The sequence below is a fragment of the Nelusetta ayraudi genome, unplaced genomic scaffold, assembly GCF_046127955.1.
Source record: "Nelusetta ayraudi isolate G7.1 ecotype Tasmania unplaced genomic scaffold, CSIRO-AGI_Nayr_v1 ptg000048l, whole genome shotgun sequence".
Lineage (NCBI taxonomy): Eukaryota > Metazoa > Chordata > Actinopteri > Tetraodontiformes > Monacanthidae > Nelusetta > Nelusetta ayraudi.
Genome location: NW_027466098.1, coordinates 3,217,807 through 3,231,454, shown reverse-complemented (window position 1 = coordinate 3,231,454; position 13,648 = coordinate 3,217,807). Strand labels below are relative to the sequence as shown.

Here is a 13,648-nt window from a genome sequence, read left to right as displayed (position 1 = left end):
TCCTCTCGACGAATCAGTATTTCTTCTCTCCTCAAGACTCCTGGGGTTCCCTAGCTTACCGCGCCTCACGCAGGAGCAACTCGATTTGTTTTCTTTACCGAGCGCTTCGCCATTTGCCGTTTGTCGTTTTCGCGAATATGGTTGAACACACTCACGTCAAGGGCATTCCCGGTTCGCCTGCCTCTCCCCAAAAGACGAAAGTAAACATGTATTGAAAAAGCTGTTTTCAAAAACTGTATACACATAAATGTATTTGTACAACACCAATAGTAGCTACTTGTATTCACGGTAAAATGTACCTGACACGGAAGTTCTGTGTCAAAGGAGTTGGCGTGGATGTCCGCTCTGACAGGGAACATCGACGCGGACACGGAGCCAATCCAGTGCCCTGCTCGTCGCTACGTCACCACTAAACTCGCTTCGTCTTGCTCGGACCCTAGGGGATTGATGTACCAAAACAGCGCCCCCTACAACTGTGTAGCGGCCAGTGCAAACACCCTAACACCATACCATGGCGAGGCGAGGTGAGGCAATGAAAACACGCCCTTTCATTCATTATCAAAAAAAAAGTGTCTGCAAATTGAATTTCCAACAGCAGTGAAGTGAAAATCATGACAACAACAACAAGAGTGATAGAAGTTGTAGAGTGAAGAGGGTGAACTGACCTCAGAGTCTCCAGTTTACAGTCTGGACTCTGCAGAAAACCACTCAGCTCCTTCACTGTTGAATCCTGAAGGTGGTTCCAACTCAGGTCAAAGTGTCTGAGGTGGGAGGGATTGGACTTCAGAGCTGAGAGCAGCCAATCACAGCTGAGCTTTGACAAACTGCACCTCCACAACCTGAATAAAGAAGAAATGAAGGAGAGTTTATAATGATGGAGTGTTTTTCCAGGGTGTCATCACTCTGAGAATCAAAGTCAAAAGTCGACTTTAGAATCTGACACTCAACAAAGGAGAGCGGGTGAGTGAATGAGCGCTGAAATCTGACCACCAGATGGCAGGATAATACACACTGTACCTTTAAACCAGGGGTGCTCACACTTCTGCAGAAAACCACTCAGCTCCTTCACTGATGAATCCTTAAGGTGGTTCCAACTCAGGTTCAGCTCTCTGAGGTGGGAGGGGTTGGACTTCAGAGCTGAGAGCAGCCAATCACAGCTGAGCTTTGTCAACCAGCAGTTCTCCAGCCTGAATAAAGAATCAATATTTGATTTCTTCCATGGTGCAAATGTCATATTCAGAGTCATTTCTCCCTGTTGATGATCCAGATGTGTAGCTGTTGGGATCACTGAGTCATTCCCTCAAAGGAGTCATTGTGCCAGTGGGTTGTCAACACAATAACAACAGCAGTGTGTCAGTCAGTGTGCAGCCAATCAGCAGTGAAGATGGAAAATAATCAGTGAGTCCTTTGTGTGCTTGTGGCTGTTTTCAGTCATCAGAGTCTCGTTACAAGTCAAACACATTCAAAGGACAAGATGAAGAAATACTGCTGCACTATTAATCTGCCTCTAATATTTCTTCACAGGATCTTCTGCTCAGTCATGTGACCTTCATCACCAATCAACAACTTCCATTGAGCTCCAAAGTGACTGGAGACATTTTCCACACTTTCTTCCACCATCCAAAGTCTTTTCTGGCTGCAGATTGTTGACATGAAAATATCAACATCCACTTTGTCTAGATGAGTCTTTAATATCTGCTTCAAAGTCTTCACACTGAGCAGTGTTACACACCAGTTGTCATCTGCTGACACACACTGTCCACCAGTAGAAAGCAGGAACTGACCTGAGAACTTCCAGTCTGCAGTTTGGACTCTGCAGTCCAGCACAGAGCAGCTTCACTCCAGGATCCCTCAGGAAGTTCTCACTCAGGTCCAGCAGTGTGAGGTGGGAGGGGCTGGACTGCAGAGCTGAAGACACCACTGCACACTGAAGCTCTGAGAGTTCACTGGATGAAGGAGAGCAGAGAGAGAAGTTGTGGTCGACATGTGAGATTCTAAAGACAGTGAAAGTGAATCAAGACTCATTAATGTCTGATCATCATCATCATCATCATCATCATCATCATCACCATCACCATCATCATGTAAATGGAGGGAAGTCCCGCGGTGGTGCAGCATGTGTTTACATCTGTGGTGCGTGGTGCCGGGACACTGCAGTGGTATGCAAACACTGTTCACCACTGGCACAGTTGATGATCATAAAGTGCCGTCCATTCTATCTGCCCTGGCAGTTTACTGCCATTTTGCTAGTTGCAGTTTACATCCCTCCCACCAACAACAGCAGTGAGAGGAACGCTGCACTCAATGAACTGTACCAGGCCATCAGTGATCAACAGACAGTAAACCCAAAAGCTTTACCATCCTCACTGGAGATTTTAGTCATGCTGACCTCAAGACTGTCCTTCCAAAAGTCCAACGCTTTGTATGTGGAGGTGTTCCGAGGGAGGAGCAGGGCTCGTGCTCATGTGCGATCAATTCCACGAGGATTGGGACTCTCAAAGGAAATGGGTGTGCGTTTGTGCGTTCGCAACATTTTGAACATCTAGATTTTTTTGTTTCAGGATGAAATCCATGTACGTTTTTGTAAATGAAGCCCCAGGTCCTCAGTGTCTCCACTACAGTGTCCTCAGTGCAGCTTCACACTCCAGTGTCTTCCAGCCACTGATTGTCAACACGTCCTGTTGTGACTGACAGTGTTGCTCTGATCTGCTGCTTCAACTCAACATGATGCTCAGTTGTGTGTAAAGTCACTGCAGCTTGGAGCTCCACTGGATCAGAGATCCTTCACTGGCGTCTCTTCGGACTCCACTGCATCTTTGATCCAACTGCTGTTTTATTGTCTGCTGCCAAATGAAGGAAGGATGTGATGTGTTTGTGTGTTCAATGTGTTGATTGTGTTGATTGACTGTGTAGTTCCACAGTTTTCATTCATGTAGCCGCTCTTTACCTTTGACGCTCAGGTGTCTTCAATGTCCGTCCGTCATACCAGCACCACTACATCATTCATAAATTGATGAGACGTGGGTTCCATTTAACTCGTTTATTTTCCTTCTTGAGTTTTTGGTTCGAGGCAACACAGACAACGTGAGGTCAAAAGAATTTTTGGCTCACCAACCACTCCGGCTTGACCCGCTTTCCATCAAACAAACATTTCGGCCATTTTTTTTTCTCGACCTTAAGTAGCTGCGGGTCACCTTTCAAAATAAATTAACGGCTTCAGCATCAGAATCGGATGGTCTTGGTTCCCTTTCTTGAAGAACTTGGCAGTTGTCAGCCGGAAGGCATCTTGCACTGTACCCCTGACGATGCCATTAACTTCGTCCAGCAGTGCAATGTAGGGCTCTTTCATCAGACGTTGACTGATACATGACTGAACGAATGGCTCGCGGCTTAGCGCATCAGCGACAACGTTCTTAACGCCAGGGACATACTTCAGATCGAAATCGAATGCGGCAAGCTTAGCAACCCATCTTTGTTCACATGCGTCCAAACATGGCTTTGTTAAGATGTAGGACAATGGGCAATGACAATGACCAAACTTGTCACAAATGGCCCATTTTAACGGCAGGAATTCCAACCTGTGCGCTGGATAGTTAATTTGTGATCGGGACAGTGTCTTGCTGGCGAAAGCGACAGGTCGAGCAACAGTCTCACCTGGTGGCACTTGAGACAGGACTGCGCCAATGCCATCAAACGACGCATCAACAGCGAGAACGAAGGGCTCACTGAAGTTGGGGTGGGATAAGGTGACATTGCAAGCTAATTCATTCTTCAGGGTCTGGAACGATTCTTTGCATGCAGCAGTCCAGTCGCTCGCCATAAGCGCTGGTGGAGCAGATGATCGCTTTTTCACCTTCCTGCCTCTCATGGCCTTATGCTGCACCTGCCTTCCAGAGAGGAGTCTGAACAAGGGTTTTGCTTTAGCAGAGCAGTCAGCTATGAAGTGCTGATAGTAGAAGATTAGGCCCAGGAAAGAATTAATCTTCCTCCAGGAAGGGCTCACACCATCACTCTCCATCAGGTCAGCCTCTCCCACATCCATGATGGCTTTCATCTTGTCAGGGTCCTTCATCACCCCGTCCCCACGAATGACATGTCCCAGGAACCTTACTGACCTCTGCAAGAGATGACACTTCTTGGGGGCCAGTTTGAGTTTGTGACTTTTCAGACGGGAGAACACCATCTCTAGACGCTCAAGCGCCTGCTGTTCAGTTGGGGCAAAGACCATCAGGTCATCAAGATAGCAGAGCAGACTAGTGAAGTTTTCATCCCCGAAGATTGACATCATCATTCGCATGAATGTTGCAGGACTGTTGGACAGACCTTGTGGCATTCTGTTGTACTAGTGGAGGCCAAAAGGTGAAGAGAAAGCTGTGTATTTTTTTGTGCTCTTCATGGAGTGACACATTGTAGAAGCCAGACGTCAAGTCCATGGTGGAGAAGAAGACATTTCCTCCAAGTGCAACCCACCGATCCTGGGGTGCCTTGGGCCAGGCCGTCGAGTCGGACCATGAACAGGACTGTTTGAAGCTGGGGAAGATCTTTGCAGGAGCACCTTCTCCAGCATGTTAATAAGGCGGTTCAGGGCATCAGGGTCAGTGGCCTGTGGCTGCAGTGGGCTCTGTTCTTCAGCAGGTGGTGCAGGTGGCGAGACAGCAGCAAGAGCATTCACTGACACCCTTTCTCTGGAAGTTCTGTTCACTGACATCATTTCAGAATGATATTCGTTCAGAATGTCTTGGACTTCACGAGCAGTCCACTTGTCTATCGTCTTCGACCTGAAGGTCATGGCGAGCTCAGTAGAAGGGCAGTTCTTTATGAACATTCGAGTCACCTCAGTGCTGGGGCTGTCCAGTGACTTTCCTTGCTCCTTCAGACGTTCAATGGCCAAGTCAACAGCGCGGTTCAGTCTAAGCCAGTAGTCAAAGGCATCCTCACCCTTCCCAGGAAGAGTGGTGTAAAAGTCTGCTAATGGGAGTGGTGAACACGGAACAGAATCAAAGTGCTTCCGCAAGAGACCATAAATGGCATCGGGGTTACAGGTGATGTTAATACCACTGTTCCTGGTCCCAAACCTGACAACATCCTTTGCTTTGCCACCAAGATGAACAAGGATCTCCTCCGCTTGTTCCTCAGGTTGCAGATTCCCCCTCTTAATGAAACTCCTCATGAGCTCCTCCTACTCCTGGACCGAAACCGAGTCTGAGTTGTCTCCTCTGAAGCAGGGGGGCTCCTTCAGCTTTCGATGAGGGACATATTGCAAATGGGACACGTCAAAAGCATTTGTGGCAGACACATTTGCATGGCTAGGTCGAGGGGTAGCACTATGTAAAGGGGAACTGGCTAGCATATCAGCATGGGCAGGTGAAGGGGCAGCACTGAGTAAAGGGGTAGTGACAGATGCACTGAGGTGAGAGATAATGTCCTGTGCCACCCGCTGGCTGACCTGTTGAATCAGTGCATCACCCATCTGACCTACAATACTAGCAGCAATAACATCAGGGGTAGGTGCAGGGGAACACATGCTGTGCCTGTCCGGGACAGGGGAATGCGTGCCCTGGCTAGCAAGGGCATGAGGGTTTGCATCTGAGTTGGGGGGAGGGATAACACCAGTACTGAGCAAGGGGCGCCCAGGTGTACACTGATTACCCAACACTACACCACCCCCCTGAACAGGACTCTCAAACAGTAAACTTGAAGGATGCATAAAACCCCTCCCTCTGCCAGCACCAAAAGGAGTTACAAAAACATTACCCTGAGGATTACTCATCTTTCCAAAAAGTTAACAAAACACAACACCACAAAACAAAAGGATGAAACCACAAAAGGCCTAGACTGGAAACTGAAAAAAATAAAAAAATAAAAATCAAATAAAAGTACATAAACCCTCTATCTGATGTCTAACACTGCACAAAAGCAACACGTCTGACCGACTTCAGTGACCGCAGATGAACAGCATCAGCAGAACAGTCCCCGGGTCGCTCTGCAGCATCGGTAGCACAACAAAAGAGTCTCGAGTCACGGCACCAATGTGACCTCTCCTATTCTGTCCTGCTTGCTGTATAATGAAGACTTGCAGAAGTCAGGTGTGGAGCAGCAGTTTATTCTCTGAAACAGAATGGGACACAACCATAACTTGCTCCGTGAAACTTGGTCACCTCCTGCTTCATGGGCTTCCTCTGTACTGAAGTAGTGATCGTATAGTTGTTGTTTCTACAATACAAATAATATTAAAAATAAAATACATTTTTCTACAAAGTACAAAAAAATGACATTCGCAATTTCAATAATTCGCTCCCTAAAGCTCCATTTTTATACACTGTAACATTCTTCCAGTTACACACATACCTGAAACAGAATGGGACACAACCATAACTTGCTCCGTGAAACTTGGTCACCTCCTGCAGAGACAACGTGCTCCGTATGAGAGCTGTGTGCTGCTAATGGACATGCTAGCATGCTAATCGTTTTTAATAGCAATAAATAAAAAAAAAACGAACTTTGCTAAAAAAAAATAAAAAATAAAAAATAAAATGAAATGAAAGACACCAGCACACATTTAAACACTGAAACACAGTTAGATGAAGCATAGCTCAACTTATTGCATTAATTTCTGTCTCAGCAGGGAGGAGACCGTCTCACCTGCTTCATGGGCTTCCTCTGTACTGAGGATCGCCCAGAATGCAAAGCGCTAACTTCAAAATAAAATACAAAATAAAATAAAAATAAAATATAAAGAGCCATGGCTGTGCCCCAACCAAGTTTAACATGATTGAACACAATTTATTTTGTGTGTGTGTGTGTGTGAGAGAGAGAGTGGATGACGCCTTGCAGGTGCGGTCCTGGATGTCGGCTGCTGATTGGACGCGCCACGGCTGAGAAGGAGGAGCAGTCGAGCCAGCCTGACTGTCATCCCTCCTCCGCTCCCAAGTCTGCAGTTAGTCACTTCTGAAATGGTGTTAGAGCACGCAGCCGTAGGTCGTGATGGCCGATGGAGGCTTTGTTGAAGCTTCGACAGTTGTTTCAAAAAATGGTTCATTACTCGAGGCTTCAATGACACAGTGCTCGAGGAGGTCATCTAGTGCTCAATAAAATGAAGTGCAATAGAAACGTGTTCATTGTTTCATAGGTTGTTTGGGATTTGATTCGCCATGCATTCTTGTTGGACAACACTACATGGTTGTACGGTTCAATGCTGACACAATAAAATGTAATGTACCACAAACCCAAATCACACTCCCTTTTTTCATCGAAGCTGTTTTAGTAGCGTTAGCACACCGTGATTCCTCATCAACTACAGGCCTACACTTCAAATAATTATGAGAAAAATCCAACGTCAAGAGAGCACTTCCATTAGGAAATAGTCAACATGAAATTTCGTCTTCTACTGACACCTGCTGGTCAAATTGAATAGTTGCAAATATTGTGAAGAAGTTGTCATCTAATTCTAATCCTAAACAATATGGCCATTCGAAGTGAAGTATTAAGACAATTAATCAGGTTTGTACTGCTTGATTGAACACATTAATCCCGTTCCAGTGCACTAAAACCCACTTCCCTTCAGGACCGTGTCAGCGAAGCGAAAACTTCCTTGAGTGACGCTGTTTCCCAGCATGCAATGCGAGCTAGTGATTCACAATACTATTTCATCACAAACATGGATGTAAAAAATAAAAAGGGACGAAAAATGAAACTTCAGGAACACCAACCATTGCAATACAAGCAGAACTGGGCAGAAGTTTTATATTATGTACACCATAATACAGCCTTCTGGTGGACAAGCCATACTATTTAATCCGTGTCCTCCTATGGCACTTCTGTGGGTGGAAGCTCGTCGTAGAGGTCACGTGCTGGTTGCGCGTCACTCCACCGATCACCTCGGGGAAGGTCGTTGCCCTTGCAGGGTACCTGATTCAGGTGAGTATATGGAAAATATGGGTCAATGTGGTCAGTCGTAACAAGAGAAGCTTGCTGGCAAAAATAATGCACTACAAGTGGATGTGACACCTTTTTTTTGTTTTGTATGAGCATTTAAAAAAAACAACAACATAATAATAATATGGATTTTGACCATGTATGTTTTGGAGTTCATTGAAAGAGGTTAATATATACATATATATATATATGTGCGTGCGTGTGTGTGTGTGTAACTTTAACTAACTTATCTATTTCTATCCATCTATCAAACTTACTATCTAGGGATCTATCTACTACTAACTCTCAAAAAACTAACGGACAACCAAGAGCAACAAAACCAACCTACTGCAATTTGTATATTTTAGTGTGTGTGTGTGTGTGTGTTTGTGTGTGTGTGTGTGTTGGGGGGGTGGGGGGGGGGTTAAAATGAGCACAGTGATGGTTCCGCAGCATAAAGTGTATCTTCAGTCGTCAATTGTATGTGTGGGAGTCCCTCAGGTTCAGCCCAGCTGATTTAGTGTTCGGTGAGAGGACCCTCGCGTCTGTTAAGGGGTAAGTGGCTTTCCGATGTTAAACGAGTAGAGAATAATGTGTTAGATTACGTAATTTTTTTTTCCGTGAACGCTTGCATCGTGCTTGTGAAACTGCTCACCAAACTCTTGTCGCCAGCCAGTCTAAAATGAAGCGGCAGTTTGACAAGAAAGCTGTGGCTCGAGTTTTTGAGACAGGCGACCGAGTGTTGGTATTGTTGCCGTTACCCGGTTCCGGTTTGCAGGCTGGTTTTTCTGGTCCGTATGTCGTGGAGCGCAAACTTTCCGATACAGATTATGTAGTGCACACTCCTGATAGAAAACGATCGTCCCGCGTCTGCCATGTCAAAATGTTGAAAAGTTACGCCCGGTTCACACAGGACGCGGAAGCGCCGCGCCGCGAAGTGAAGCGCTGCGAATCGCCGAGCGCTTCCATTCAGCGCCCATGTTAATCAATCAGTGCGTTTACATGCATTTTCTCGTCCAATCGGAGTTCTCACCTTGGTCCCCGTATACATGCAGTTGAGAAATTCAAATTATTGACGGGTCCTCCTCCCAACACTAGGGGGTGGAGTGAGTCTTTTCAGCCGGTCAGCTGCTTTCGGTTGACATATTAAATCTATTATGATATGGAACGATAGTTCATAATGTACGTGTTACTTGCTTTGCAGATAAGGTGTACACTATTTCTTGTGCTCCTGGTTATTTTAAAAGGCAGACAAGAACGTTGTTTGCTGTTGGAGGGCTACAACAACACTTCGATGCTACGCTTTGTGCCGTCGCTACGGACCCCAAACTCTCGTTCTTGTTGGATTCGGGTTCGGAGCAGACTGGTGGGAGAGTTTGTGTACAGGTTTTGCAAAGGAACGGTGTCTTCAGTTATACGCACGCTCATTAAAGTGCCGACCGTGGAGGAAGCTGGTGCCGCTGCACGCCGTTTCCAGCAGAATAACAGCGAAATTACCCAAATAAAAACAAATCAGGAAAACATCTTTTTGCTGTGCTTTTATTTACAAAGTTAAAATTCTTCTAACTTACAAAAAATGTGAACGAAAAGGTAGAAATATAAATACAAAGGAATACGTATTTGTTCAGGGGTGCGCAAAGCTGGAGCCCTGCATTTGCTGAGCTACCGTTTTAAAAGGTCTCCGTTGCGCGTTATTTTAATATGTCCATCTCTTTTAGAAGAGAAAGCATCGCCCCGGTCTCAACCTCTCTCCAAATGTCAACATTCTTATTCGCGTTTGCCAGGTTGTTTCGCGCCGTGTGTTTTGTTAGACGACGTAGTTGTGCGGTCATGAGTCGCGAGAGCGAGGCGTGGCGCATGCGCACTCGCATTGTCCAGTTAATAGTCCGATTAAGGCGTATACATGGCAGAGAAATTCAAATTCCAATGGCATTATCTGGGTGTCTCAATCGGAGTTCTCCGATTCCAATCGGAGTTCTCAAACTCCAATCATAATCGGAGTAAGGTGTTTACATGCACGTGAGTTCTCCGATCATAATCGGACTAAGGCAATAATTCGATTTTCTCTAGTGCCATGTAAACGCACTGAATGTAGTGGTTCAGACCAGACGCAAACAGGCGCGCGGCTCGTGCCATTCATTTCAATGGAAGCGGAAGCGCCACGCCAACGAATTTCACGAGCGAGGCTCCAACTGGTTCACACCAGACGCGAACAGCTCCGCGACGGTCGACAAGCGCTTCTGCTCAGCTGCACTCTTTTTTTCACTCCCACTTTTTCACTTCTTTTTTTTTCTTTAAAAAAAAAAAAATAAATTATCGACAGGTGCAAGAGAAAGGGAGGAACTTTCAAGATCGTTGAGTTTTTATTTTTTATTTTTTTTAGTTCTGATGAAATAAATAGACCAATCATTTTATTACTTTGTCTGCTTTCCAAAGAGGTTATTAGTTAAAAAAATATGTGTGGCAGTGCTGTTATGGTCCATAGAGAGTTGCTTCAAAGAATTATCATTTATTATTCAGTGGCACATTGCTCACTTGTTTAATACACAAATAATAGTATATTATTATAATAATACTATTTTATTAATATAATAATAATAATAATAATAATAATAATAATAATAATAATAATAAAATAATAATAATAATAATAATAATAATCATTATTATTGATAAAATTTTGAAACAACAATCGTCAGTTGTTCTGTAAAAAATACATTCATTTCCATGTTGAATTTTGTACTGTTCGTGAGCGCGCACGTCTGTCAGTGACGATCTCCACACTGACACAACTGCGCATGCTCTATTATCCCATCAATGCGGAAGTCAAAAGGTTTTTGGGAGCCATGCGCTGGGTGAGCAACTTCATTGAAAGGAATGGGACGCCATCTTGGACTCTGGGGGCTTGCCGCACTGTCACGCAGGTTGTGACGTAGCGGGCCGGCGACGCACAGGTATGATGTGAATGATTGATAGCTACCATTCGTTCCCGTTAGTGAGAGGATTAAAAACAAACAGACACCATAATGGCATCAAAATGGACTTATCCCAGCGGTGCGGAAAAACGGAAGGAAAAGAAAACTGATCAAGAAAAACTTGCAAAGGGGAAAGGTAAGTTATTTGTTTGTGATGTGGGCTGGAGAGGTGGAGGTGAAACGCTGTTGTCCCCCCCCGCCCCCCAAGTTTGTTTATTTGTCCTGCTAGCCAGCTAGCTAGCGTCGGATAAATGTTAGCTGGCTGGCTAATATTTGTTTGTCATGAATCAGCGTTTTTGTTTGTTTTATGAAAGTTGACCATATCCTGTCAAGTTGGCCTATCCTGCCATGGGAATGACTGATTGACTCCACACCCGTTCATTCACATTCTAACAGGGAGGGAGGGAGGGAGGGCATGTTGTAGTTGTTGTTGTAGTCAGTCCCCTGTTATTGTTCAGTGGAAGTTGTCTCTCACATATTTGACTCTTAATGTTATTTTAGCCTTAACTTAGGATGAATTTACTAAGCTTAGTTTGTATTTTGTAGGCCCTTCATTAGAAATGTGCTACTGTTTTATAATTCAAAGAAATATTTTATGGATATACTTTATTTGGCGGCCCTGCGATGAACTGGCGACTTGTCCAGGGTGTCCCCTGCCTTCGCCCTAAGACGGCTGGGATAGGCTCCAGCAGACCCCCGTGACCCTGACCTCGGGACTAAGCGGGTATGGAAAATGGATGGATGGATGGACTTTATTTGGCATGGTGTTGACTATTTCAGACTATTGTGGTAGTGGGTCATTTATCTTAGTTTTATTACTTTAACTAGTACAGTGTGTAAAGTAATGCCAAAAACTCTTAAAAGCGACAGTTTTGTAATTGGGTAAAAGCTTTAAAGGGACACTACAATCATAATGTTTAATTTAAAAACAAATAAATTTTTAATTTTCCTATATTACTGCAACATCACTGTAATAATAAAATAGGAAAATGTGCTTCTGATCTGTTTTGCTTGATGATCGAGTGAGCTTTGTCTCTGCAGGAGCAATTCTAAAATATGTTGGCGCTGCAGACATTGAGCCCGAGGGATCTCCCGAACATCCTGACCAGGAAGCTCCAGGACCAACACGTTCCTCAGAACCTCCTTCTGTCCAGGTGAATAATGTGTGTTATTCTTAGTAGCTAAGCTGATAAGTGTGGGACGAAGCTAAGGCAATTAAGCATTATTTTAATTGTTGGTTTGCTTTTTAGTGTTGCACTTGTTGGTTTGTTGGATTTTCTTATTTAAAGTAAGCATTTTTTTTTTTTTTATGAATACTCAATCTGTTGTATTTATTGACATATAGACGATTCTTTTCCTAGTATTATAGTGTTTGTTTGTTTTTAAATCACTTTAAATTGCCTGAGTTGCTCAACTGAAGATGTTTAATTTTACCTGTAGCCTGTTTTGCTCACGAGGTGTAATAGATTGTGGAATCTTAGTAGACCTTAGACTCACGCTGCTGAGAGTGGCAGCGATCAGCTCCGATGACCGTGGAGCTTGTAAATAACGCAAATGCGCCATCTAGTGGGACGCAACATGTTTACTCGTGTTGGAGCAATGACAAGTACTACTAACAAAAAAAAAGATGCACAGGGTAAAAAAAATAATCATAAACTCAAGCCCAACAAAGATAACAGATGGGCATAACTGTACTTAATAATGATTACTAGTACTACCAACATTTGTATATTTTACTTTCAACTCGAATTTGAACTATTCATCCCCTTTTTTCAGCAGCCATTAACACTAATAAATTAAATTAAATCAAAACAATAAATTAAAGCTGCAAGCAGCGTTTGCGGGACTGAGCCGCCGTGGCCGACGCGATGCCCGATGACCCCTGATGACGCCTGACCCCTGTCGACGCCCGCAATTGACCCCCGTCCTCTGCCGACGCCCGGCGACATCTGCTGAAAGAAGTCTATGCAAATGATGCAGATTTCTCACCTCCATTTTTTTTTTTTGGGAGGATGCTGTCAAATGCTTTGATGAGACAAACACGTAGGTATTTGAATGACGTCTGTAGCACTTTTCTAAAGGAAACTGCAGGCATTTGTGTGTTGACAAAGAGGGAGAAGAGGTCTAATCATCATATGCCTGTGTATGCAAATGATGCATATTTTTGACCTGCATTTTTTTTTAAGTGGCTGTCAAATGTAAAATATAGGTCTTGATGAGACAAACACATGGATGTTTGAATGACGTCTGTAGCACTTTTGTAAAGGAAACTGCAGCCATTTACAGTATAGTGTGTGTGTGTGTGTGTGGAAGTAGGGATGTGCGATACCACTATTTTTCCTTTCGATACGATACCAGGTGATACCAAGGCTAGTATCCCAATACCAATACAGATACCGATATGAAAATGATGACTTTTACAACGAAAACTTGTGAATGTTATTATAAAAAATGTATTTTATACCTATGTATAAGAATTAAACAAGCTGCCAAATATCAGACTTTGTTTTAATTTTAATCAGAGAAATCAAATCAACAGGTCAACTGAAAATCTGAGCAAATCTCTCTCAAAAAAGAGAAAATAAGAACAGCTGCTCTCAATTCAATATAATTCTTTTTGGACCAGACAGAGTGGTCTTCAGGTTAGAACTTGACAGAATATGTCTGTCTCTTTGGGAGTCATCTATGAAAAATTTAAATATTCTTGATGTAAAAGGAAGTCTTTTTATGGGAAGTATAACTCACATACCACCACAAAT

General features: G+C 43.9%; 1 protein-coding gene across 1 annotated transcript in view; it reads right to left on the bottom strand.

Moving 5' to 3' along the window:
* LOC142895010 (NACHT, LRR and PYD domains-containing protein 12-like) overlaps nucleotides 1-13,648 on the bottom strand; it is a 160,867-nt gene that overhangs the window by 113,887 nt on the left and 33,332 nt on the right. Inside the window, exon 4 of the mRNA XM_076035736.1 lies at nucleotides 666-839. Coding sequence (XP_075891851.1) covers nucleotides 666-839 — 174 coding nt within the window. The remainder of the gene's footprint in view (nucleotides 1-665; nucleotides 840-13,648) is intronic.